This window comes from Mus pahari, chromosome 6, assembly GCF_900095145.1.
Source record: "Mus pahari chromosome 6, PAHARI_EIJ_v1.1, whole genome shotgun sequence".
In the NCBI taxonomy this organism is placed as follows: domain Eukaryota; kingdom Metazoa; phylum Chordata; class Mammalia; order Rodentia; family Muridae; genus Mus; species Mus pahari.
The window spans coordinates 67,224,646-67,252,488 of NC_034595.1; the positions used below are offsets into that span (position 1 = coordinate 67,224,646).

The 27,843-nt window shown below is 45.6% G+C and overlaps 2 protein-coding genes across 4 annotated transcripts in view; one reads left to right on the plus strand and one right to left on the minus strand.

The window, feature by feature from the left end:
* On the plus strand, positions 1–19,422 carry Lrrc41 (leucine rich repeat containing 41). Of its 3 annotated transcripts, none has more exons than XM_021201022.1 (10): positions 1–334; positions 4,311–4,397; positions 5,506–5,576; positions 11,504–12,629; positions 15,440–15,700; positions 17,203–17,367; positions 17,460–17,558; positions 18,119–18,241; positions 18,476–18,551; positions 18,640–19,422. In XM_021201022.1, exons 1-10 carry the CDS (start codon positions 136–138, stop codon positions 18,857–18,859), a joined length of 2,427 nt encoding a protein of 808 aa, XP_021056681.1. In that variant the 5' UTR covers positions 1–135; the 3' UTR covers positions 18,860–19,422. The 3 variants fall into 3 exon arrangements, with proteins under 3 accessions (XP_021056681.1, XP_029395520.1, XP_029395519.1); XM_029539660.1 differs by lacking the exon at positions 1–334 and adding an exon at positions 1,893–2,687 and having other exon boundaries at positions 18,640–19,356; XM_029539659.1 differs by lacking the exon at positions 1–334 and adding an exon at positions 3,508–4,202 and having other exon boundaries at positions 18,640–19,356.
* The window catches only part of Rad54l (RAD54 like), a 26,428-nt gene continuing 17,855 nt past the window's right edge, over positions 19,271–27,843 (minus strand). Inside the window, exons 10-18 of the mRNA XM_029539661.1 lie at positions 24,662–24,788; positions 23,255–23,329; positions 22,576–22,706; positions 21,931–22,041; positions 21,658–21,781; positions 21,261–21,339; positions 20,789–20,968; positions 19,770–19,933; positions 19,271–19,683 (exon numbers count right to left, since the gene is read on the minus strand). Coding sequence (XP_029395521.1) covers positions 19,473–19,683; positions 19,770–19,933; positions 20,789–20,968; positions 21,261–21,339; positions 21,658–21,781; positions 21,931–22,041; positions 22,576–22,706; positions 23,255–23,329; positions 24,662–24,788 — 1,202 coding nt within the window. The 3' untranslated portion in view covers positions 19,271–19,472. The remainder of the gene's footprint in view (positions 19,684–19,769; positions 19,934–20,788; positions 20,969–21,260; positions 21,340–21,657; positions 21,782–21,930; positions 22,042–22,575; positions 22,707–23,254; positions 23,330–24,661; positions 24,789–27,843) is intronic.

The window sequence follows — 27,843 nt, forward strand, 5'->3', positions numbered from 1 at the left end:
TCGGCTCCCCTGTCTGACGGTCTTTTCATGTAGTTCCTGTCCTCCCCCATATCCCTTATGGAGCGGTCCTAAAAGCTGACCTCTTCAAGATGGCGGCCCGCGGGTGTCATTCTCGGGCTCGCGCACCTCCCCAAGATGGCGGCGCCCGAGGCCTGGCGCGCCCGGAGTTGCTGGTTCTGTGAGGTAGCGGCAGCAACGACCATGGAGGCCACGTCCCGGGAGGCGGCGCCAGCGAAGAGCTCGGCCTCGGGCCCCAGCGCTCCCCCCGCCCTGTTCGAGCTGTGCGGGCGGGCAGTGAGCGCCCATATGGGGGTTCTGGAGAGCGGGGTGTGGGGTAAGTCGCCGAGTGAGGGGCGACCTCCGGCAGCGAGCGGGGGCGGCCCGGCGGCCAGGGGGCGCGGGGGGCGAGGCCGAGAGGCCCGGGGCGAGGCCCGGCCGGGAGCCCCGGGAGTTAGGTGGTGGAGTCGGAACTGAAATCCCGCGACTGACAGGGCGGGACGGAGCGAAGCCTGAGACCGAGGGAACCGGGGAAGCCGAGCCGCGGCTCGCCTGGGGGGCGCGGGGGGCGAGGCCAGAAGGCCCGGTACGGGGCAGAGCTGCCAGGGCCCTAGCGACCGGGGCCGGAGTGGCAGGCCGGGGCCACAGGCTCGGAGCTGACACCGGGCTGGACCGGACCGAGCGGAGGATTCTCGGATCTCGAACCGACGGGCAGGGATGGCCGGGCTGCCCCGGGGCGGGGGCCGACATTGGCAGGCCCGACCCGAGGCAGGGAGGCCAGGCCCGGAGCCACCTGCGCTGCCGGCCCGGGGCCTCCGCTGTCCGCCGGGCACACCGCGGGGAGCCGGACTCCGGGAGCCCTGCGGATGGGCGGGGTGGGACGGCCGAGCCGAGGGCGAGCGAGGGACGGGAGTCGGGGGTGAAGCCGAGGAGGCTGGGGGCGCCGTGGCCTGTTTGACGGCCCGAGCGAGGGCTGAAGGCAGCGCCCCGACGCCCCAGACCGAGCTGCTGAACCGAGCTGCCGGTCCGCCCGCCGAGCAGGCAGCGCCGGAGGCCTCCGGGATGGGCCGGGATGGTGGTGGAGAAGGGCGGAAAGTGAGTGGAGGGCTCCGGGAGACGCTCCGTAAGCACGGACAGGCTCGGGAGACCGGCCGGCGGCAAGGGCCGAAGAGGCCTCAGGCGGGGCAGGGGTCAGGGGATCCCGGACTGCGGGACCCGAGTGGGGTGAGACACGGGGACGAGGCCTTGGGCCGAAGAGGAGGGAGCCGGAGCGGCCGGTACCGAAGGGCTGGACCCGGCTAGACGGTCCGCTCCGCTCCGGTGTGAGCCAAGGCCTGCCGCTCCCCGACCAGATGGCAAGGAGGCCCTGCTGGAGGAGGATGCCGCAGGCCAGCGGCCTGGCAACTTAAGCGGGGAAAGGGTTCACAACGGGAAAAGTGAGAGTAGAGAGTTAAAGAGAAAGTTAGGGCCTCCAGGAGACACAAGGGAGGGAGGGCATGGGCCTGACAGAATGGGGCTAGTGGAGTAGGGTCAGGCTGAAGTTGGACGAAATCACAGGTCGGGCCAGATGGAAGGTGGAGGAGGAGAGGGTAACATCAGAGGAGGCTCCTGGCCTTGGAGTGTGCAGGGGATGTGCCAGCAGGACTACCCAAGGTGGTGGTGACATCTTTGCCAGAAGGCAGGCCCTGGTCCGTTAAGATCTGAGAGTGAGGGTTTTGTTAAGCCCCGGGGAGGTGGGTTTGCAGGGTTGCTGCCCCAGAACAGGCTGTGAGGCCTTCGAGTGGCCTGCACTGCTGAGAAGGCCCAGGGGCCTTCCAGGAGGTGGGGGTGGGGGAGAAGAGATGGGTAAGGAGTCCTCAGGCCCTGTGTGAGCAGAGGAGATTGTGGAAGGCCCGGTGCCAAGCTGTGCAGAAAAAGGTCAGGCTGACCCTATGGTGAATGGGAGAAAGGCCTCCGTGGGGTTGAGCAGGGACCTCGAGAAGTCCTGTAAATGTGGCAGCCTGTTATCAGCCTGGAGAGTCTTTAGATGCTGATCTTGGCTAGAAGAGGAGTTGGGTGTTAATGGAGGCCCTGACTTGCAAAGAGGAAGAAAAGTATGGCTGGAAGCAAGCAACGAACCTGTCTTAAGAATAAAGGAACAGTAGACTTTGTAGTTAGAAGAGATGAGAATTCCTGTGAGAGGTGTGAGAGGGGATTGCTAAGCAGGAGGGAGCAGAGTCCAAAGGAAAGGGGGGAAGCTCTGAAGGCATGGTTTTTCTTTCTGTGTCCTCATCACTACTTCATTGTTCCCAGTTGAGAGGAGACAGGAGAGCCTGCAGTGGGCTAGATCCAGTAAATAGCCACCCAGTAAGAGCTTGACTCTAGTAAGAACTTTTAGAGGTGCCAAGAAAAAGGCCTGTCAAGCGCTGCTGTTTCGGAGGGAAGTCTCAGGGTGAGCAAGGGAGCAGTCAGGAAAGGCTTCGTGGCATTAGTGGACTAGCGCTGGTGAGAGGGGAGTAAGTGGAGGCAACCCAAGCGTGTAGTGAGAGAGTGTGGGCCAGGGAGGTGCTCAGCAAGTCAGGCCAGACACTGCTGTCAGCCCTGACAACCTCAAGGCCATTCCTGGGACCCAACTAGCAGAATTGGCTCCTGCAGGAGACTGTCCTCTGACCTCATTCCTGCTGTGTGCCACATCTCAGTGATCTCTTATGGTGAGAAAAGTTCATAGCTGGTAGGTGACCTTAAATACCAGGATGTGAGATTGGAACTTTATCTCGTTGGAGTAGAGAGCTTTTGAAAGGTCTTGATCAGGGTATGTCATCAGGAAGAGCAAGGCTGAGAGAGAAAGAATATGAAGACAGAGGTCAAAGAAACAGTTTGTCAGATGATAGACCTACATTACTGTAATAGCACAGGGAATTAATGTTCTCATTCAACAGGTACAGTGAATATTAATGAGTACCTAATAGATTAAAAACAAAGTACACTAGATTCTTGGGCCTCATGATTTAGTTATTCTTCAAGTGACGAGAAAGTCCACTGAGGAGAAGCTGTGTGTGCTGACTCACACCTGTAATCCTAGTTCTCAGGAGGCTGAGACAGAAGGATCGCCTCAAGTTGCAAGGCCGCTCGGAGGGAGACCCTGTCTTTAAAAAGCGGAGGTGCCGGAAAGAGAGTATTCCCTTTACACAGGACAGGATAGTTCGGTTCCTAGCACCCATATCAGATGAAAACTGCATAGAACTCCAGTTCCAGTGGTCCAACACCTTTCGGCCTCTGCAGGCACCCTCACTCACTTGCACGTACCACTATATAGACACACATATACATGCAATTTTTAAAAAAGATTTATTTATTTATTATATGTAAGTACACTGTAGCTGTCTTCAGACACTCCAGAAGAGGGCGTCAGATCTTGTTACGGATGGTTATGAGCCACCATGTGGTTGCTGGGATTTGAACTCTGAACCTTCGGAAGAGCACTTGGGTGCTCTTACCCACTGACCCATCTCACCAGCCCATACATGCAATTTTTAAATAAAATATTTTTTAAAAAGTAGGTCAAAGAATGAAAGTTTTGGTATAACTACAAGATCATAAGCTTAATAGAATAGAGATGCATAGACAGAATGAACATAATAATAGCCAGTATTCATTGATCTTCTTATGGGTAGGTATTGTGTTAAATTACAAGCATGATCTTTAATGTCATGAGGTAGTCATTTCTAATCTATTCCCTCTTCACACAACCCCCAATTCACACATTTTGTTTTATTGAATCAGGATTTTGCTATATTATCCCTGGCTGTCCTGGTACTCATTATGTAGCTCCAGCGAGCTTGAACTTGCAACAGTCCTCCTGCCTCAGCCTCCCAAATGCTGGAGTACGATTTTTCCCAACTTCTCTTTTTTTGTTTTTTGTTTTTGTTTTTGTTTTTTTTTTTAAGATTAGCACTGCTTTTTGTAACAAGGCCATGGGGGAAGAATAAATAAAGGCAATCCAAAAGACTAGAATAAGGAAACTTTCATTATCAAGGCTAACCTTGAATTCCCGATACTCTTGGTTCCAGGGAGAAACTGGTTTTGTTTTTTAAGGTATGACTTTAGAGAAGAGCTATCTTTAATGCTCATAGGTAGTTACGACCTTCATAGGAAGGTAATAGATCAGAGTATACTCAGCGACCCAGCGTTCCTTGGGCAGCTTACTGACCTCAGTGAGCAAGCAGGTTGGTTTGTTTAACTCATCCTTTCCTCTGAGTTTCCAGCTGCCTTAAGATAGAGAATGTTTAGAACCCAAGAAAGGAGAAAGTAAACTTTGTGTTTTGGTTTTGTAGCCCTCCCAGGCCCAATACTTCAAAGCATCTTACCTCTGCTCAATATATATTACTTGGAGAGGATTGAGGAGACTGCTCTCAAAAAAGGTAAGTCTCTCTCTTACCCTTTCTCAGTCAGTGATTGAGAACCCATGGTATTCTTCAGGTAACTGATAACCAATTAGGACTTTGTGATCTTCAAAAGAGCACCTCTAATCCCAGAATTTAGGAGGCAGAGGCTGGTTTATCTCCATGAGTTTGAGGCCAGCCTGGTCTACAGATTCAGTTCTAGTCCAGCCAAGGCTACATAGTGAGACCCTGTCTCAAAGAACAAAAGATAGAAACACCTGCATAGCACTGGAGAGATGGCTTAGTGGGTTAAGAGCACTTGCTGCTCTTAGGAGGAGCCTTGGTTTGGGTCCCAATACCCATATGGCAGTTGACAACCACATAATTCCAGTTGCAGCAATCTAACATCCTCTTCTGGCCTCTGTGGGCATCAGACATGTAGTGTATAATATACTTGAAGACAAAACATACCACATGAAAAAAAGAAATACATTTCTTATAGAAAGTACCTTCACATCTATTTTCTTATATTTTTTCCCTAGTGTCCCATAACACATGCATTCTATCATTTTTATGCTGATAAAACACAAACAAGCTATAACTAAAACTTTTGGACAGTGGTTTTTCTTTTTTTTTAAGATTTATATATTTTATGTATATGAGTACACTGTAGCTGTCTTCAGACTCACCAGAAGAGGGCATCCGATCCCATTACAGATGGTTGTGGGCCACCATGTGGTTGCTGAGAATTGAACTCAGGACCTCTGGAAGAGCAATCAGTGCTTTTAACTGCTGAGTCATCTTTCCAGCCCCTAATTTTTCTATTTTAACAAGCTGTTTCTCAATGGCTAATATTTATGTAACCTTGATTGGCCAAGCAATTCTAGGTACTTAATCCAGAGAAATTCATTTACTCACTTGATTTTTCAACAGCCCTATGAAATAGATATTAATTATAATTTATAGATGGGGAAACAAGTAGCTTTCCCATGATCCTATAGCTTTAGAATAGTTTATTAATATTCAGATCTCAATCATCTGTCCTTAGAGTCAGTCTTGGCTACTCAGATAACTAACTGTATTGCTCCTTTGAAGGCAGAAAACATGGTGGGCAGCAGGCAGCCAACTGTAATACCTCTTCCTACAGGTCTCTCTACTCAAGCCATCTGGCGCCGACTCTGGGATGAACTGATGAAGACAAGGCCTTCCAGTTTGGAGGTAAGTTCAGGTACCGGGAAGAACTCCAGCCTAACCTTGCATGGTAAAAGCAAGTAGAAGTACATACACAAACTGGAAACTACTGAAGCATAGGGAGTGGATTTAGGAGCTGAGCTCAGGTGATCTGTCACACAGTTTTGGCTCATTTGGCTTTTAGCATTTACTTGTTCACCATGATTACAGGGTACACAAAGCAGAAAAGGCTATGAACCCCATGGAATGCAGACCCATGATTCCTTGAGTTTTTGACAGAATTGATGGAAAAAACTAGCAAAGAATTAAAATAACAGAACAAACCAACTCATCTTTGTTAAGTTCAAAAATTCAGTTTGCAAGGCCTTGGTACATTCATCTAGCTTAGGAGGATTAGAAAAACCCTCCTAAGGATTAAGAAAGGATTAAGTGGGGAGGGTCTGCAGAGACATGGTCAACAGCATCGGCTGCTTTTACAGATAACCTAGGTGCAGTTCCCAGCACCTTCATGGCACCTCACAACTGTCTGAGACAAACTCCACTTCCAGGAAATCCAGTGCCCCCTTCTGGCCTCACTGAGCACCAGGCATACATGGTACATAGATATACATGCATGCCTCCACTACCCAGCACAAGGCTATATCTTGAAAGAATAAAATAGCTGGGCAGTGGTGGCGCACGCCTTTAATCCCAGCACTCGGGAAGCAGAGGCAGGTGGATTTCTGAGTTCAAGGCCAGCCTGGTCTACAGAGTGAGTTCCAGGACAGCCAGGGTACACAGAGAAACCCTGTCTCAAAAACCAAAAAAAAAAAAGAAAGAATAAAATAAAAACATTTAAATACATGGTATAATGCTCAAATTTGTCTCAGTGTCATAAAAAACAATATGTATATAGCATACACATTCCTCCAGAGTTGGCCTATTCCTGATTTTTAGTTCCAAATCATTTTTCTGTCTCTTTTTCCTCTTCCAGGGATACACAATAGTCCAGAATTTGACATATTATTGTTCTACAACTTCTAACAAAGCTAAGTTATCTGAACTCTTAGAGATAGGATTGTTCACCTTTAAGAAAGCTGGGGAACACGGGATGTGCCTAGGCTGACTGCAAGGGGTTTATGCTATGAGAACTATCACCCTTATGAGATCATCAAAATAAATATATGTCAACAGGACCAACCTATGGTAGTTCCATGTGTGTTTAATGTGTTTACAACAGAATCCGGTGTACTTTCCTTATTGACCAAAACTATCATTGTGAAAGTGAAGTCACATGCAGAGTCAGAAAGCCAAATTCAAATGGAGATTGGGAAGGTGAAGAGACGCCTCAGTGCTTGAGATTACTGGCCACTCTTCCAGAAGAGCCATGTTTAGTTTCCAGCATGCACATCATGTTTTACAGCTGTGTGCAAGTTTAGCCCCCAGGGTCCAATACCCTTTTCTTACTTCTTGAGCACTGGACAAAGAGACATAAATGAAGGCAAAACCCCGTACACATAAAAAATCCACTCAGAGCCTTTTTTAAGTAGAGAGGGAGGGGAAATGGGGATGGTATTGGAAGCATAACTGTAGTACCTACATTTAAAGAGGTAGAGGTAGAAAGGATAAGAAATTCAATTCAATAGCAACTACTGATCTTGGGACCCTGGCTCTGGCAACAAAACCTCAAAGGCTTTCTCAACAACAGCAAATAAATGAAATTGGAAGCAGAAGAAAAATGGACAAAAATCTGTGAGCATGTATTAATACTAACAAGAAGTATTTAGTGCCCCACCCACCCACCTTATTTGTACACTTAACTCTCATGACTATCAGTGTCTGAGCTGTGAGCTCATGGAGGACAGGCCAAAGTGGACAAATGTCATCTCATTAGCAGTACATCATTCCCATTATCTCCATGCAAGAGGGTTTCTAATTCAGTTTGTACTCTAGTACTCTAGTCCACAAAATGAGTTTCTTGAACTAGATTTCTCAGATATGTTTCAGCACCAAGGTTTTCTTGCACATATTTTAAAAGTAACAATGGAATAAAATAACTTCTGTTAAAAATTCATGAGAAGCCATTGAGAAAACCATTATAACTATATAATAACCTTCACAATTACTGTGTTGGTATAGTTTTTACAGATGGTTACATAGGTCTTCCTATAGTTAGTACACACTAGACCTAGCTTGAAGCAAGCTGGCTCTGGAGGATTGGTTTCTGTTCATTGTGCCATGCTGCTCATGTAGTTACTGTGTTTGAGGTATTACACTTTTAACAGATCTGAAAAAATCCAGCTGTTTTACCTACATGTTCACTATCCCTTGCAGCAGAAACAGCTGCAATAGCTTGGGTCACACTCTCATTCATATTTCTCATGGCCATATAACTTACCTGTAAAGTTGAAGGTTTATTGATGTTTGAAACAGGATCTCATTATGTATCTCTGGCTAGCCTGCAACTCAGATTTGCTTGTCTGCCCAGGATTGAAGCCATCTGCCTCCATGATCAACTTTGTAAATGATTCCCAAGACTGTATGTTAAGCTATCTGCATCCCTATAATCCCAGGATGCTGAGGGAAGCTTGAGCTACATAGCAGGATCTTGCCCTAAAAAACAAAAACCTGTATGTGGGCAACAAATATGTAGGGACAGTGCTAGTGAGGCCCTGAAAGACTCAAGGACATCCTTTGCTACCACTTAAAACTAAGCAGAGTACGGAAAAAAGTTCAGGGTTAAAATGTGTTGTCCAAGGGCATTTGTTGAACTCAAGTTCAATTCCTAGTACCCACATAGTGGCCCTTTCTGACTCTTCAAACTAGGCAAGTTGTACAGTTATACAAAAAAGCAAAACACCAATACACATAAAATTTTAAAATTTGTTGTTTAACATGCACAAGGCTTTGGGTTCAATGCCCAACATTCAAAAGAGAGAGAAGAGAGGTTTGGTTGGTTGCCAGCTAAGTTTTCCTGCTTCCCTGGTGTCCTGCAAGTAACAAGACATTGTAGGTTGACTCAAGCATGAAAGGACTCCTAAATATTACCAAAGCAGGCAGAGCCTAGCACAAATGGCCAGACTTTTGCCTGAGGATACTAAGGGCCTAACTCCTGATTTGAAATGAGGGTGTGGCTGTGGTAGGAAAAGACTGACAGGGGTAAGTTAAAGGTCAGAGAGAAGTGTTTTGCTGCAGTATCCCTCCTGATTGATGATCAGCAACTGTGCCAGTTAACACTTTTAACGTGCCTTTACTTCATCTTATCCATTTAACAATCTTTATCATAAAGTAGGTGATAGTATCTATATCTTAAGAAGAAAAGAGGTCTAGTATACAAATGAGAATTGGAGCCTGTACTGAAGCCAGCAGGCTCTACTTCAAGTTAGGGACTAGATGCATTACATTAGCAATTGTAAGGCTAAGTTGGATGTGGTAGTGCATATCTACTGTTTCCTACTTGGAAAACAGGCAGTAGAATTAATGTAAGGTCATAAGGCTGTATCTACAGAACAAAAACCTCCCAGTGCTTGTAAGAGTAAAGTCACTTGTTTGACATGCCTGGCAACCTGAGTTTGAGCTCTAGAACCTACATAAATATAAAACTGATTACACTAAAGTTGTCCTCTGACCTAAACACACACACACACACACATACACACACACTGTAACACATGAACTTCCCTAGCCTACAACCATAAAACTTAATCTGAAAAAAAAAAAAAAAAACAAAAACAAAACTCTGGGGCTTGGTATCTTTCAGAGTTAGGTAGCCCTTCTTAATCTCCGGTGAACATTAGAATCATTTGGGGGAACAGTTTTAAAAGTAAAGTTGTCTAGCTAGGCCTGGTAGCATACAACTTTAATTCCAGCAGAGGCAGACAGATCTCTGAAATCGAGGCTAACCTGGTCTACAGAGTGAGTTCTAGGACAGCCAGGACTGTTAAAAAGAGAAACCCTGTCTCGATAAACCAAAAAATAAAGATGTATGGACCTTGCTTCAGATGGTACATGTAGAATCACCAAGCCTGGAAAGCTGATGTACATTTGGGATGGTAGTAGAAGAAAACAACTGCACAGGAAATTTTGGTGTGCATAAAATATTGAAAATCTAGGCAGCAGTGGTACACATCTTAGATCCCAGGAACAGATGGCTCTCTGAATTCAAGGCCAGCCTGGTCCACAAGGCTAGTTGTAGGAGCCAAGGCTATACAGAGAAACCCTGTCTCTAGAAGTGACAGAAGAAAGAAAAAAGTGTTCCCTTCAGATCTTGCTTTTCTGAGACAGGGTAAATGTTGGCTGGGCATGACACCTGCCTATAATCCCAACACAGAATCAGGGCACCCAAATTAAGGTGGCGAAAGTAGTCAGATGAGCTCTGGGTTCAAGTGAGACCCTACCTTAAAAAGTGAAGTAAACAAAGTGTCAAATGTATCCAGTATTGACCAGCCACAGGGACACACATATATGAACACATACTTGCATACAAAGGTTGCCCCTTAGAACCAGATTTCTTGGGTCTAAGTCTTGATAACTTACCTGTATAGTAACTGGTGATGACTTATGTCCTCTCTCCAGGTTTAGGTTTTTATTTCAGCTGGGGGAAGTCAGTCCAGTAAGGAGCTGGCATGTGCAGATCCCTAGGTTTGACTCCTAGCACTTAAGATTTTTATTTCAATTGGGTACTGGCTTTGGTTCCAGCATTGTCTCCTAAAAAGAGCTCACAGCTACCTGCAGCTCCAGCTCCAGGGACTCCAACACCCTCTTTGGACCTGTCCAGACACTCATACTGAACTGTATATTAATACTAGATGGAAGTGTCCTATAGCAAGTTTTCCTTAATATGCATACAACAGACAAAGAAAACTGTTAAGCTTAGGGGATAGCTTAATCAGTAAAGTGTCTGATCCCCTGAGCTCCCCTAAAAGTATGTGCACACTAGGTGAGTCTGATGACCTGTTTGGATTCCCAGAACCCATATAAAAGGCCAGACAACATAGCTATTTGTAATCCCAGTATACCACTCACCTCCACTGAGAAATGGAAGATTTCCCAGGAACTCATAGCACAGCCACCCTCAAATAATTAGTCCTTTGTCATCAATGTGCATGAACACAAAAGCTAGGCATAGTGGTGCCCTTAACAAGTTTGACTGTTTTACTTGCATTTATTTATTATGTGTACATGAGCCTTGTTTCCACAGGGACCTTGGATGCCCTGAAACAGCAGTTACAGATGCTGCAAACCACCATGTAGGTGCTGGGAACTGAATCTGGGTCCTCTGCAGGGGCAGCTAAATGTTCCCAGCTGCTTAGACATCACTCTGCTTTTTCTTTAAAGCAGTGTTTCTTTACAGACCTGCAACTATGTAGATCAGACTTTCTGACTCACAACTGCTGGATTAAAGGCATTCACTACCACCTCCAGCTCCTTTGGTGGGTTTTTGGTTTTCCAAGGCAATGTTTTCCTGTGTGGCCCTGGCTGTCCTGGAATTTGCTCTGTGGACCAGGCTGCCTCAATTTCATATCTGCCTTCTGCCTCCCAAGTGGGGCACACTTTTAATCCCAGTGGTGGAGAGGTACAGATTCCTTCAGTTTGCTGGCCTGGTAGCCTAACAGATTTGCCAAGTCTCAACCCAGTAAGAACATCTTACCAAAAAAGGTGGGCAGCATCTGAGAAGCAATTCTGGACAACTCTGGCCTCTATCTGTATAGGAACAGCCACAGGGGACACAAGGTATCACTTGTCAGACAAGGAACACTATACAGTTACCCTACAGAAAGCACTAAGATATGTTCCTTCCTGTTTATATCCCTTGCTTATTTGTAAAATGGGGCCACTAGTAATGCATACCTCAAAGGTGTGAACACTAAATAAATGTGCAAGTTTGTTAGAATAAAGCCTATCTCAGTGAGTTTACTAAAGGAAAGAAACTTAAGAGGGCATTTGACAGATTTCTGGTGTTTTCTTTGCTCTAGAGTGTGACTTGCTGGCGAGCCAAGTTTATGGAGGCCTTTTTTTCCCATGTCCTACGTGGAACCATTGATGTGTCTTCTGATAAACGTCTTTGTGATCAGCGCTTCTCACCTCTCCTGCACAGCTCCCGTCATGTCCGACAGCTAACCATCTGCAATATGCTGCAGGGAGCAACTGAGCTAGTGGCAGAGCCCAACCGCAGGGTTCTAGAGACCCTGGCCAGTTCTCTGCATACCCTCAAGTTCCGCCACCTGCTGTTCTCTGATGTGGCTGCTCAGCAGTCACTTCGACAGCTGCTGCATCAGCTCATCCACCATGGGGCTGTTAGCCAAGTGTCGCTGTACTCCTGGCCTGTGCCCGAGTCAGCCCTTTTCATCCTTATCCTTACCATGAGTGCTGGCTTTTGGCAACCAGGCCCTGGTAGCTTGCCTTGCCGCCTCTGTGGTGAAGCCTCCCGAGGCCGGGCCCCATCTAGAGATGAAGGGTCCTTATTGCTGGGCTCTCGCAGGCCTCGGCGTGATGCAGCAGAGCGATGTGCTGCAGCACTAATGGCCACCCGGCGGAAGAGTGAAGTCAAGCAGATGCCCAGGGCTGTACCTCCCAGTCGTGTAACACGCCGCAGCACACAAGAGAGCCTGACAATAGGTGGAACAGACTCTAAGTTGTACCTCCCAGCCACCTCTTATGAGGCTTCTGGCACTAAACAGCCATCTGCTCCAGCCGCGGCCTCCTCTGCCTCCTCTTCCACATCATCCAAACGGGCTCCAGCTAGCTCAGCCTCACAACCTAAGTCCTTAAAGCGTTTCAAACGAGCTGCAGGGAAGAAAGGTCCCCGCACCCGTCAGGGGTCTGGTGCAGAGTCTGAAGACCTGTATGACTTTGTTTTTATTGTGGCTGGTGAGAAAGAAGATGGTGAAGAGATGGAGATTGGGGAAGTAGCTTGCGGAGCTCTGGATGGATCAGATCCCAGCTGTTTGGGGCTCCCAGCACTAGAGGCATCCCAGCGATTCCGCAGCATTTCCACCTTGGAGCTGTTCACAGTTCCTCTCTCCACAGAGGCAGCTCTGACACTGTGCCATCTTCTGAGTTCCTGGGTATCACTGGAGAGCCTTACACTTTCCTACAATGGTGAGCACCTGAAAGAACAGGGCTGGGCTTGCATCTCTCTAAAGCACTGTGCCTAATCAAGAGTGGGGAGTATGATTAAGGAGTGGAAATGTGGTTATTTGTGTCTCATGGAGGCAAAAGAGAAACACAAAAGACACTGGCACATAGTGTTAGGAAAGGAAAATGAGGTCTGTAGTCTGGATTTACTATTGGAAGAAAGGCTAAGGGGCTGAGAAGTCAGATATATACAGAGGGCAATCCAGACACAGACAGGGCTCTGAATTTGTATCGCATCAGTCAAATAAAAGCAACTGACCAGGGATTTTTTTTAAAGGAAGGAAGGAAAAAGATAAAAAAGCAGATCAACAACCTATAAGATAGTCTTCTGTCTTTATCCACATAATCAGACACTCATGCTTTAGCAGTTTTCATATACTTGGGCTATATCTAAAATTAAATATTCTCAAAATACTAACTAACTTAATTTTTAACACTGACCTTATGAAGTGGCTTGCCCCGATAACCCTGCTTAGCAAACTGTAGAGCCAGTATTCAAGCCCAGATAACTTGACTTCACAGTCCATTGTTAAATCACTATATTTCCTTCTTTCTACTGCTTCTTCCACCACCAGAACATTAAATCCTGGTCTCCACCAACACTGTTTCTTTCCCTTCCCTCTTCAGGATGTAGTTATCTCTACTGTCTGCACTCAGACATCACTTACACCTTCACCAGCACACAGACCTTACTCAATTTCACATGCACTTTCCCTACTTCACCTTCCATTTTCTTTTTTCTTTCTCTTTTTTTTTTTTGATGGTTCATCCTGAGAGGATTTATTTTTGTACACTCATTTATTAATAAGTCCCTACTAAATGTTAGACTCGGAATGAGGTGATGAGAAGAGAACCAGTTCAAATCCCATCCCTAATCTCTTGAGACCCTTGAGCCAATATGAAAATGCAGTCCTAAATAAAATATATTACTCTGAGAAATATTATAGGATGGACTAGCATAGGTTATGTGGTGAGCACCAAATAATGTGCTTATGTGGACCAATGCATGTCTTCTCTGAAACAACCAAATGGTGTCATTATTCACTATGTCTTCTGCTACAACTGGGGTAATAGGGCTGTTACAAGATGAAATGACATGTCTTGTGCCCACCTTCCATTTTCTATTTCTTCCTGAGGCTGATGTAGTGGTGCATGTTTATTACAATAAACTGGGGAGGCTGAGGTAGACAGATCTCTCTGAATTCAAGGCCAGTTTGATCTACATGGTGAGTTCAATGACCCCCTAAAAGAACAAATAACTACAAACTCTTATTTTTTTTCCTGAAATATTTCCATTATCTCAATGGTTCTCTTCCTAATTTTCAGTATCTCAGAACCCTTCCACTTTATCTCCTTTTCTAGACAATTGTCCATTCCTGTAGCTTCAATGACTGTTGATACTAATATCCCCTTGACTCAGCTGAAGACATTAGGCCCATCTTTTTTCCTGAACGTCCAGATCCATTTATTCAGCTTACTACTAGGTATCACCTTGCAGCTCATTTCCAACCTGGATACACTATGACTGTACTGAGCCTTCTGCTTACAAAGACATCACAACTGACGCAGTTGCTCAAAGAAACAAAAGATTGTTTCTTCCAAAATATTTAGTCACTAAGCCCTACTTTGACATTTTCCAAATCCAGTTCTATCTGTATCCCTTAGTTTAGGTTATTATTACTCCTCATCTGACTTCATTTCAGCAGTCCTTTCTTCAGACAACCCATTCTTTGTACTGTACAAGTATTCCTTTAAACGAATAGTTTGACCCATTTGTTCATTCGCAGTCCAGTCCTTCATAGGCCAAGCATGGTAGTACTTGGAAGATAATGGAGTTAAGGCTATCATTGGCAACATATTTAGTTTGAAAAAACATGAGACACACATTGTCTTCTACATAATGTAGGCACCGTTAAACTCAAAATCCTCTGCCTCCACCTTCCACATGGCATTACAGGCATGCACCACCACCACACCTCTGGATATTATCAGATCGTTTTCCTCATGTTCACTCCTGCTTGCCCTTCACACCTTACATGCCCTGTATTCCAGCTTACAACCTGTTGCTCAGACTTCAGGCCTCTAAATGTCAAGATTTTTTCTGCCAACACTTCCTTTCCCTTGTAGTTATCTCCTTCTAGTATTTAAGGCTGAATTGGGATGTCTTACTGAGAAACCCCACTGTTTAGTATGCATCCTTTACACATCCATTGTACTCCTGCTTCCTTGGTTCCTATACTGTCTTATCAGGCTATATGGACAAGAACACTATGTGCTCCTTGTGTCTAGAAGAGGGGAAAAGTGCTGGTTAAAGTTTACTCTCTGCCCCCCAAGTGCTGGGGTTAAAGGTGTGCACCACCACGCCTGGCCCTAATTGTGAATTTCTTAAAAATATGACCTACAGCCAGGCATGGTAGTGCATATAGCCCTGGAGAAGCAAGGGGGAAAAGTGTTGTCTTAAAAGGTCTAAAGAAGCCGGGCGTGGTGGCGCACGCCTTTAATCCCAGTACTCCAGAGGCAGAGGCAGGCGGATTTCTGAATTCAAGGCCAGCCTGGTCTACAAAGTGAGCTCCAAGACAGCCAGAGCTATACAGAGAAATCCTGTCTTGATCCCCCCCCCCAAAAAAAGTCTGAAGCTTTGTCTTAAAAGTAAAAACATGGCATCTTATTAAAAGCTCAAGACTTGGTAGTAATCAATAGAAATATTTATGGAGTTTTCACTGAATATTCTGCTTAAATTTCCCACATCTGTAACCTAATCTCTTTTGCCATAGGTCTGGGCTCCAATATCTTCCGCCTCCTGGACAGCCTACGGGCCCTGTCAGGCCACGCTGGATGTCGCCTCCGTGCCCTCCATCTCAGTGACCTTTTCTCACCACTGCCCATCCTGGAACTGACCCGTGCCATTGTGCGAGCCTTGCCCCTGTTGCGGGTCCTGTCTATTCGTGTTGACCACCCAAGCCAGAGGGACAACCCTGCTGTACCAGAGAATGCTGGGCCCCCTGGACACATAATTGGGGATGAAGAAATACCAGGTAAAGCAGTGTGTATGCACATACACATACCTCTAATTATATGTACACCGACATTTGGGTGGGTAGATAAAGGGAATATCATCTGCAGATCCATTTCCTCTCAACCCTGCTAACATGTTTCCCCTTTTACAAGATGCCATTCTTTAAAATAACCTTAGGTTAAACAGATCCTGAGACTGCTGTGAGCATGACCAGGACAGCTGTCTCCAGAAAGGGGATCTAAACTGCTAATTCTATTTTTTTTTCTTCTCTTTCCTTTTATGTCTCCTCTTGTAGTACTATGCATTTGCTATCTGTCTGTATGTGTGTTCATGAGGAGGCTACAAGTTGACACTGGGTGTCTTTCTCTAGCCCAACTCATAAATCCTACTGCAGAAGTCAAGGGACAACTTTTGGGTTTCAGGCCTGTGCAGAGACTAAACCTAGATTTGTACAGCAAACACTTCTTACTTCCTAAATAAGTTTTTGTTTGTGATTCTGGGAATTGAACTTAGGATCTCACACATGATAGGCAAACATTCTACCTTTGAGCTATATTTCTAGCCCTCTATCTTTTCTTTTTTAAAGATTTAGCCTCTGCCTCCCAAGTGCTGGGATTAAAGGTGTGCACCACCACTGCCTGGGTGGTTTTTGAAAATGTCTTTTTTTTATTGTTGTTTTTTCGAGACAGGGTTTCTCTGTATAGCCCAGGCTGTCCTGGAACTCACTTTGTAGAACAGGCTGGCCTCGAACTCAGAAATTCGCCTGCCTCTGCCTCCCAAGTGTTGGGATTAAAGGCGTGCGCCACCACGCCCGGTGAAAATGTGTCTCTTTCTGAACCTGGGAGCTCACCATGTTGGCTAGACTGGCTCACCGTGAATCCAAGACCTGCCTCACTCCACCTTTCCAGTGCTGGAATTTCATGTGTAGGCCACGACAGGCCTGCCATCCGAACTCAGGGCTTCACACTTACACAGCAAACAACCCTTGAGGTGTCCACCCAAACCCCTGCATATTCTTTATTTGCTTTGTCTTATCTCTGAATGCAAAGACAAGATTTTATGTTTAGTGGTCCATTTCTATGAATTTACATATGTCTGACACATAGCAGGATAAGATAATAAAATATTTTCCTAGTGAATCTACTACATGTAGAAGTAGAGGCCAGTAAGATACCTTAGCAAGAAAAGGCACTTATCTACCCTCAGAACGCACACGGTAGAACTGACTCTTGCAAGTTGTTCTCTGAACCCTGCATGATCACTATAGTACACACATGCCCACACATAAAATACAGGTTTTTTGGTTTTTTTTATTTTTTCTGGAGACAGGGTTTCTCTGTGTAGCCCTGGCTTTCTTGGAACTTACTTTGTAGACCAGGCCAGCCTTAAACTCAAACAGATCCACCTGCCTCTGCCTCCTGAGTTCTGGAAATAAAGGTGTGTGTTCCCACACCTAAAACATACATATTTTTAAGTGAAGTAGAGAGAACTAACTAGATTTTCTCTTCCTCTCACATACAGAAAACTGCCTGGAGCAGTTGGAAATGGGATTTCCTCGAGGAGCCCAGCCAGCCCCCCTGCTCTGCTCTGTTCTCAAGGCCTCGGGTTCTCTACAGCAGCTGTCACTGGACAGTGCCACCTTTGCCTCGCCTCAGGATTTTGGGCTTGTGTTGCAAACACTCAAAGGTAGGAATGGTGAAGGTGGGTAGGTAGGGAGCTAACATTGTTCCCTGGGAAAATTAAGCCCTACCACTCATGGCATTATGTCTCCTATCTAGAATACAACCTATCCCTGAAGAGGCTGAGTTTCCATGATATGAATCTTGCAGACTGTCAGAGTGAAGTGCTTTTTTTGCTAAAGAATCTGACCCTTCAAGGTGAGATCCTTACCCAGAACCTGAGCATTCCTGTGTCCTCACTATAGCTTTGTCATTATCTCAGTCTGCAAACTACTGTTTTCCTAGTTCTCTATCTTCCTTGACTATAAAGGATATAGAACCTGCATGACCTTCCTTCTAATATTCCAAGTTTTAGTACATCACCCAGTTTTGTTTTAAGGGGTTGTCAGAAATGGTGGTAGCACCTGGATGGGTTCAATTAAAAAACAAAACAAAACAAAACAAAAGATAGTGGGGAGAAATAAACATGCTACTGTGTGTGGGTGTTCCCTCAGACACTCACTGTGACTAGTCTCCACCCCTGCAAAGGCATCAATGACTATAGAGGGGGAAGTAGACCTAGTAGATCTCCTCAGAGATGTTCCTCAAACAGGCTCAATGTCCTATTTGAATTGAGTTCCAATATTGCTCGGATCATTATAAATTATCCTTTTCAAGTCTGTATAAATGTTCACAGTACCTTGCCAGGCCAACCTAGGACAGGAGGGACAACGCCACCCCTGCTTCAGTCATCCGAATATTCTACTTTCTCTTGACAGAGATTACCTTCTCCTTCTGCCGTCTGTTTGAGAAGCGCCCAGTCCAATTTCTTCCTGAGATGGTTGCTGCTATGAAGGGCAACTCTACACTGAAGGGCCTTCGACTACCAGGGAACCGCCTGGGTAGGGACCATACCCTGGAGAGGAGGGAAGGAGGAGGGAAGGAAAGAAGGAACTAGGCCTTTGACCTAGAAACTTTTGGAGTAAAGGTACTGACCAGGCTGTAATACAGGTATTTGAGTACTAGGTATTCAGAACTGCTAGGACTAGGGCTCTCCCAGGTTGGAGCTGGGATAGGATACCCTTGTTTCTGTTTGTGGGTAGAGTTAATGAGTGTTCCTCTCTCCCTCTCGCCAGGGAACGCCGGCCTATTAGCCCTAGCAGATGTTTTCTCAGAGGATTCTTCCTCTTCTCTCTGTCAGCTGGACATCAGGTATGCTAGGGGTTAGGAGACACGGGTCGGGGAGAGAGACAAAAGCCTAGTTGCTTCCTGGATATCTAATTCATGGCATCTCTACCAGTTCCAACTGCATCAAGCCAGATGGGCTTTTGGAGTTTGCCAAACGACTGGAGCGCTGGGGCCGAGGAGCCTTTGGTCACCTACGCCTCTTCCAGAACTGGCTGGACCAGGATGCAGTCACAGCAAGAGAAGCAATCCGGAGACTCCGGGCTACCTGCCACGTGGTTAGCGACTCATGGGACTCAACCCAGGCCTTTGCAGATTATGTCAGCACCATGTGATGGGGCCCATACCTCACAGGCCCATCCTCAGTACCATCAGCTTGCAGGGACTGAGGCATGGGCTGCCCAGAATCCCCAACCACTGATTCTGTCATCCTCCTCCTGCCACTTTGTCTATTTCTGTTTTGTTTTCCTCTTCCCTTGCACTGAGGTTCTGGAGGCCTTGATGCGGCCCAGCAAAGGCATTCCCACCACTGAGTTGAGAGGCTTTGGGCTACTCACTCAGTACTCAGGGAACCCCAGGCTGGGAGGTTACGGTCTCTGTCGTCACTGAGGAAGAAACCCCCTACCCCTGCTCTGGGGTTTCCTGCTTCATTCCTCAAGCAGGCACCCGGGCTTTAGAGAGGTGGAGGAATGCCTAACACCAGGCCTCTTCCCTCCTGGGCTTACCAATCTGTTCCCAGGCCTCAGTCCCTTTCATGCCTTTATTCCTTTCTTTTTTTTTTTTTTTAAACCAAAAAAGTTTTTCTTATAAAATAAATTTTGGGCAAACATCATGCAGCCCTTCTTGATGATTTTCTCCCAGAGACTAAAACTGAGCAGAGCCTCATGAGGCAGAGAACCCCTTTCCCTGTATCCTTTCCCAGACAACTACATCCAGACCAGCTGGTTATCAGTGAAGACCACGCTGCTCCTCATGAGAACGCTGGTGGAAGACGAAGGTGATGGCTGTAGATGAAGCATCCCAGGCAGCCTGGAGTACCTCATCCTGGAGCCCTCGTTTATCTGTGCTGTGGTTCCACTGAGCCAGGTCTGAAGTGCAGTCAGAACCATCAGGGGGTGGCCAGACCTGGCGGCTGTTTACACAACGGCGGCAATGCAATCTGGGGTCAGAGGACAGAGTTGTGGTCACTACAGATTTCTGTGCTGTTCAGGTAGCAAAGAGGTAATGACAAGGCACTCCACATACCTGTCATGTGTGTCACTGAGGCTTGCTTCATCCAGGGTAAACAGCTCTTTGAGCTCACCAAGAGAAAAGTGACGCTCCACATCCTGCTCCTCGTCCACCACACAGCTGCTCAGAGCCTTCTTGTGGCTCTGCCGCTGAAAGATCTTCTCCTCAATTGTTCCTGCCTAGAAATGGGATGAAATGTAAGACTCAACCGTTCCTGTTGATGCTGAGGGAGCAGGAAAACCTAGGGGTTGAAAACATCTTGAGAAAGGGCAATTATCTGCCTTAGGGGAGATCCATCTTCCTAGTTCTAGAGTCAAGAATTGTGCTGCTTTGTCTGCCCGACCATTTTCAGCATCAGTGGAGAGTGTCGGAGCCTGGCTAAATGGGTTAAGTGTAAACGGGTTATCTGTATCAAAGTGCCCTCCACACCAAGCCCAACTCTCATTCAGTATCATTTGACTATTTTATGTCAGGTCATATACTAGTAATAGGGTACAAGAAAGAATGAAGTATGATCACTATCACAGAGGTCATAGAACACTTCATTCAATATGCAGACTATAGAAATAGATTTGTACAATGGCAAAAATCTGTAAGTAATACTCAGGGTCTCATGAAAGGAATGATTGAAGAGTTGAGGAGTTCAGCAAGCACTGAAAACAGATTCTCTTTGAGCTGACTTCAGAAAAAAAGGTGGACTAGAAGCCAAGAGCAACAAAGAGGGCCAGTTCTTCAGGAGGCTGAGGCAGGAAGATTTCTTGGACAAGGTGGAAGATTCTAGAAACATTAAGGTTTTAAAGTAAATATGTAAGTATAAGAAAGCTAGAAAGGATGAAAGAGTAAGATGATCTCTACTAAAGCCTTGAAAACCAGCTGAAGATGGCTCAGCGGTTGAGAGCACTGACTGCTCTTCCAGAGGCCCCAAGTTCAATGCCCAGCAGCCATATGGTGGCCCACAACCATCTGTAATGGGATCTGATGCCCTCTTCTGGTGTATCTGAATACAGCTACAGTGTACTCATACACATACTTACAGATAGCAGTCGGTAGATATAGCAGGTCTTCTTTTGACCATCACGCCAGACTCGGGCCATAGCTTGTTCATCATTGGCTGGATTCCAGTCAGGATCAAACATGACCAGTCGGTTAGCACCAATGAGGTTAAGACCACAGCCCCCAGCTTTGCTGCTCAGCATGAAAACAAAATCAGGGCTCTGGGAAGAAAGGAAACAAGAAAGGAGGGGGTAGAGTGCACACACTTGGAAACTAAACTGGGATCCTTCTCAGCTCAGCCAACATGTCTCCCACTTTCCTATACTCACACTGAGGACCACAGGTTGGTCGGCCTACCACTCGATTTCCCAACCCACAAAGTCAGTTCCTAAGTCAGTCATCACCAAACAGCTTCATCTCATCACACCCACCAGAACACAAAACAAAAAGCAATGAAGCATAACCACCACACAGCTTCTGTCGACACATTACTTCCTGCGCTGCTGTACTTACCGATGGGCTATTGAAGCGCTCCACAACCTTGGCTCGCTTCTTAATGGACATTGTGCCATCCAGGCGAACATACAAGTACCTTGAGGGAGATCCAAATATTAAGACCCAAGAAGCATAAATTAATTGGAACTATGGCTACCAAGAAGACTAGATTAACCATGCTTGAGGCTGCTCACCCATAGTCTAAGGCTTCCCTAAGAGAAGGACAGAGAAGAGCAGGAATTCTGATCTGTGTAAAGATGGAGCTACTGCCATCACAGTCATGAGGTAAGAGAAAGTCCTCAGATAGCCACACCTTGATAAACATCTAATAATCAGAAAATCTAATCATTTTCCTAGAGTGTCAGTGAGGAGGACACATCCCTTTGCTAGCCAGCTTGGTTAGGCTCCTCCCTACCTTCGAACCCGGCACAGCTTTTCAAAGAGATCCAATGTCTGAGTATAATTAGACACCAGCACGACTTTGTCACTGCTACGGCTTCGAGTCATGGCCAGAATGTAATCAAGGACCAGCATCTTACCTGGGAAAAGTGGCTATTATCAGTCCTCACAATTGGTCATCCCAGTGGCCCACGGTTGTTATACTGATATCCTGCTTTCAGACTGGATAGCCTTATCCTATATTCCCTCCTCCAAGGAGACTGACCATCTACTAATTGGGTGGGCTCACCTGACAACTGTGGCTCTACAGCTTTAGAGTTATAACCAGGTGGGAAGATACCCAAAGTGCCCTCAAAGCCATCCTCCTCTGCCACACACTTGTCATAGATTAGAGCTGGATCTGAAAACCCAAAAAAGAAAAAAAAACAAAACAAAACAAACAATCAACCAAACAAATCCATATCAAAATGCTAGCACCTCTGATTGTCTGAAGCTTGTACTTGAGTGCTCACCCTCTGGATATCTGGCGCTGACATAGGCTACACTTACAACTAGAATCGCCTGGGGTACACCCTCCCAAGTTCCCACAGGGTGTAGCCAGTATCATCTGGAAGCCTCACCATCACTCACTACAGTGTTCTCCCAACAACAAAAGGAACCATCTGTTATTTTTCTTTCTGCCTCGTGTTGTTCAAGAGGATGGGTGCGTACAAGCACTCACATACACAGTCCAACACGTCTCAAGCATCAAGGATGGACTGGGCAGAAGACTGTAAAATCGCCAAAGTAAAGGTGTGATTCAGAAGAGTTCACATGTGGCCTCCATGGGGGTCTCTAGAGAAGTTTTGGTAAAGGTCACCTGCCTATTCACAAGAACTTCCGCTCCCTGCTCACTCACACTCACACACAAGATACCCAGTATGGGTGCACTCACGATTACACAGCTTCTTTAGAGAGGTGATAGAAGACAGGGAAGACACACTCATCTTGCCCTCACGCAATTCTTCTTCAGGCTTAGCCTGTCTCAGAAATCTCTTGTATAGCTCAGTTTGAAGGGGTGTCAGCCTGAAAATAAAAGGGCAGGTGTCGTTCAGTAGAAAAGACGGGAGCACACACGCAGCTACCCTGAACACTGAAATTCAGCCACACCTCAGAAGCTAAGCTTTAACCCACTTGTCTTAGTCAGGGTTTCTATTCCTGCACAAACATCATGACCAAGAAGCAAGTTGGGGAGGAAAATGTTTATTTGGCTTACACTTCCATACTGCTGTTCGTCACCAAGGAAGTCAGGACTGGAACTCAAGCAGGTCAGGAAGCAGGAGCTGATACAGGGGCCATGGAGGGATGTTCTTTACTGGCTTGCTTCCTCTGGCTTGCTCAGCCTGCTCTCTTCTAGAACCCAAGACTACCAGTCCAGAAATGACACCACCCACAAGGGGACCTCCCCACTTGATCACTAATTGAGATAATGCCTTACAACTGGATCTCTTGGAGGCATTTCCCCAATTGAAGCTCCTTTCTCTGTGATAAGTCCAGCTGCGTCAAGTTGACACAAAACTAGCCAGTACACCACTTTAACCCACTCTCTGTCCGCCTTTCAAGCAAGTTCATACCTACAACAAACAACCTGCTCAATCTTCACGGGCAGATACTTAGAGAGGATGTCAGATGTTCTCCGTATCAGGCACCTGGGGGAATGGGAAAAGGCACGAGGGAGGTGAAACTGATTCAGTAGACTAAGAACTAAAGGACAAAAGACTCACTCCACTTATAGCAGAGTAGGTCAGACCTACCACTTCTGACATATAGCATAAACTCATCATTTCAAATGACATTTGTTTATTTCAGGGTTTCAATCGTGGGAACAAAGTCCTTCAAAATTACCTAGCTTAAACTGACAACACCTTTTGTTCCTTCTGTTCAGCTTGTTGGCTGGTCTTTTAAAAGAAAGCCAAGGTCTTGCATTCACCATGCAGCTGTCAAAAAAAGTGGACCACAAACTTTGCCACCATCCCTTTTATTTATGGGCATGAGTATTCTTTTTGCATGTATGTCTACACACTGTGTTTATGTCTGGTGCCCTCAGATAGAGGAAGAGGGTACCAGTTCTCCTGGAACTGGAGTTATAGATGCTACCACGTAGGTGTTGGAAATCCTCTGCAAGAACAACTCATGTACTTAACCACTAAGCCAACTCAACTCTCCAGTGCCTAAATTATAGGTCTTTATTGGGAGGCTTCTATCTGTATTTGCACAGGCACCAGCTGTCACATAACTCCAGTCATTAAGCCCTTAGCTGTGACTAGACCAGAAAGAATAAAGAGGCATCTTTAGCATCTACCTGGTCAGGCACAATAGCACATGCCTGGAATCCCATCATCTGGGAGGTAGCCTAGGATGTATGAGATACATTCTCAAAAACAGAGATGGGGGTCGGAGGGGGGAGGAGGGACAGCAGCCTCATAGGACACAATAACCCTGCTATCTAAAATTGGTAGGAAGAGGTAGCCATGAAGTTGGGAGGGCAGAACACTGATAATGAAATTTTATCAGCAGTTCATACCAATAACAGGAGTCCAGGATGTACCTGCTCTTGGTTCATTTGAAACCCAGTGGAAAAAAAATAAGCACTCTTGGCCTGGGAGCCACACTAAAATTCTTCAGCTCTTTAACCCACCACACAACACGTCTACACATAGAAAGCCTAATGCATTAGGCTAAGAGCAACTGTCAAGCCGCTTCTGAAACCCAAACAAGGATGTGTCTTGTTCAGGAAGGCTCAGAACCACAGGAGCTTCATCAGGGGGTTGATAGAATAAAACCCGGCCACAGGGCTACTCAAAGGAGACTTATCCTGTACGACTATGCTATTTATACAGTGACAATTCACGATACAGATCCCATTCCTGCCCTCAAACACCAGTCCTTAAAGGCTCCAGACAGACCAAGCCCACAGATCTAGCAGTTAGTTCTCAGACAGCCTGGAAGGCCATTTGGACAAGCAGACTTGAGGCTCTCACCTGTTCACAATACTGATGAGCTCCCGCAGACGCTCCTCCCCACGCTGCCTATCTGCCTCACTGGCAGCTGCATCTCGACTCTTCAAAATTGGCAACTCAAAATGCTTCTTGAATTCATGGGCAGTTCCTAAACAGAGAGAGAACTGACTGTGAAAGCATGTAAAGGTAGAGTGACTTTCTCACAGCCGATGACAGACCACCTTGTGACCAGTCACCCTCCCTGTTGAGAACAACACTGGACAAAATGCAGGCAAGACTTGAGTAGTTAAATATAATTAGATGGTAATGCCCCAATAAAAAAACTTAGTTACGCCGGGCGTGGTGGCGCACGCCTTTAATCCCAGCACTTGGGAGGCAGAGGCAGGCGGATTTCTGAGTTCGAGGCCAGCCTGGTCTACAGAGTGAGTTCCAGGACAGCCAGGACTACACAGAGAAACCCTGTCTCGAAAAACCAAAAAAAAAAAACAAACAAAAAAACAAACAAACAAAAAACTTAGTTACTATAAATGAACTAAAATTCCAACTCTAAGATAAAGGTGGGGATATGGCTCAGTGAGTAAAAGCACTAACAGCACAAACCACACAATCCGAACTCCATCTCCTGAACCCATGAAGACAGCTAGACGTAATGGCACACATCTGTAGTTCCAGCACTGCTATGGGGAGCCGGGAGGCAAGGGAAAGGAGAATCGACTAAAAGCTTGAGAGCACAGGAGCACCAGGAACAACAAAGTCCCTGCCTTAACAAGAATCAATCCCTAAAAGTTGTCCTTTGACCTACAGATGTGTGATAATAGCATACATTCATTATACACATTCTCTCATACACACATACAATAAATTTAAAAAACAGCCAGGCAGTGGTGACACACCTCTTTAATCCCAGCACTCAGGAGGCAGAGGCAGGAAGATCTCTGTGAGATAAAAGCCAGCCTGGTCTACAGATAGAGTTCCAGGATAGCCAGGGATATACAGAGGAACCATTTCTTTTTTGTTTGTTTTTTGTTTTTTGTTTTTTTCGAGACAGGGTTTCTCTGTGTAGCCCTGGCTGTCCTGGAATTTACTTTGTAGACCAGGCTGGCCTCGAACTCAGAAATCTGCCTGCCTCTGCCTCCGAGTGCTGAGATTAAAGGAGTGTGCCACCATGCCCGGCTGAGAAACCATGTCTTAAAAAACAAAAAAGAACCAAAGAGGTTGGGTATGGTGGTACTCAGTTAATCCCAGCAGAGGCAGGCGGATCTCTGTTTAGTTCAAAGCTATCCTGGTCAACATAGGGGAATCGTGGCCAACCAGGGCTACATAGTGAGACCATGTAATGTCATGTCATAAAATAAGGTAAGATAAAATATGCTCGCAGTATGGGGTACAAAGAGATCACTCAGTAGCCACTCTTCCAGAGGACCCCAGGATCCATTCTTATCATTCACAGGATAGCGCTGTCTGTAACTCTAACCCCAAGTGATCTTATGGCCTCTTCTGGCTCTGTGGGTAACAGGCACGCACACACACACACACACTCACACACACACACACACCCACCCACACCCACATCCACACACACACATACGGTACACAGCCATACACGCAGGGAAAACGCATATAAATATAAACATAGTTTTTTGGTTTTTTTTAAAAAAGATTCTGGCCACGTTACATATACATCAGTCAAGAAATCAGTAAAGCAAGACCCTGTCTCAAAGAAACAGATTATCTGACAAGATAGTTCAGTGGCGCTTGCTGCCCAGCCTGATAAACCTGAGTTTGATCCATAGAACCCATATGATGAATGAAGAGAACTGACTTCCTATAAGCTGCTGTCTGGCATCCTGCACAGTAAGTTTAAAATGGAAAACAAAAAGAGTTTAGAGCCAGGAGTGGTGGAACATTTGGGAGGCAGAGGCAGTCAGATCTCTGTGAGTTCAAGGTCAGCCTGGTCTATAGAGGGAGTTCCAGGACAGCTAGAGCTGTTACACACAGAAACCATGTCTCAAAACAAAACAAAACAAAACAAAAAAAATTTAAGACTTTTTTTTTTTTAATGTTAAGAAAAGGGTAGGCCAGGCACACAGTAGCACTTACTGCATAATTCCAGCAATCTGGAGTCTGAGGCAAGATCTCAAGTTTTAGCTCACCCTGAGCTGCATAGCAAGACCCAGTAAGCAGAGTTTGTCATTTTTGAGACAGGATATTGTTATGTTGGTTTTGAACAAGTCACCTGCCTCAGCACTTATAGTAATGGGGCTTAAGTCTCTAGTTTACTGTGTGTGATACATAAATTCTGAAGAACAATTCTAACTGTCCAAATATGACTTTAAAGAAAAAAGAAAAACTTTTGTCTGCCGTTTTGTTGAAATAAAATACTTAAGAAATACAGAAAGGGCTTGTGAGATGCTCAGTGCTTAAGAGCACCTGTCCTTGCAGATTCAGTCCCAGCACCCACACGGTCTCTCCAGTTACACAGAATCTGATGCTGCCTTAGGACCTCCACAGGCACTGCATACATGTAGTACACATGCACATACAAAGACAAAACACGCATATACATGCTTTAATCTCAGCACTTGGGAGGCAGAAACAAGCAAATCTCTGTGAGTTCAATGCTAGTCCTCAGAGTGACAGGACAGCCAGGCCTACACACACACAAAAAATCTGTCTCAAAACAAAACAAAACAAAACAAAAAAACAAAAATCAGATGAATAACAAAAAATAAAAAGGTAGAAAGAAAAGATAAGGTCCTGAACCTTTCAAAATGGAAGATTAATTAGAATTTAGATTATACTCCTATTACCTATTGTTGATACACTTTGTGTTAATGAATAAAGCAACTTTTTTATTCAAAAGTAAAAAAATAAATAGTATTTATACAGGAATGCAAAGAGCTAAGAATATTAATGACAATGGGTAGGAATTTAGGAAGCTTCACCTTCATATCAGGACATATTATTAAGCTGAATATGATGTACATGCTTCAAGTTCCCCTCAGCTCAGTCTCCACATATTATGATTACAGGTGTAACATAAAGTCACCATGCCTAGCCTTTTTCTTTTCTTTCTCATTTTATTTGCTTATTTGTTTTTGGGTGAGGGTACCCTATGTATTACAGACACGTGCCAACATACTTGACCTCAAGACCAGTCTTCTCTGGCAGGGAGTGGTAGCATACTTTTTTTTTTTTTTTTT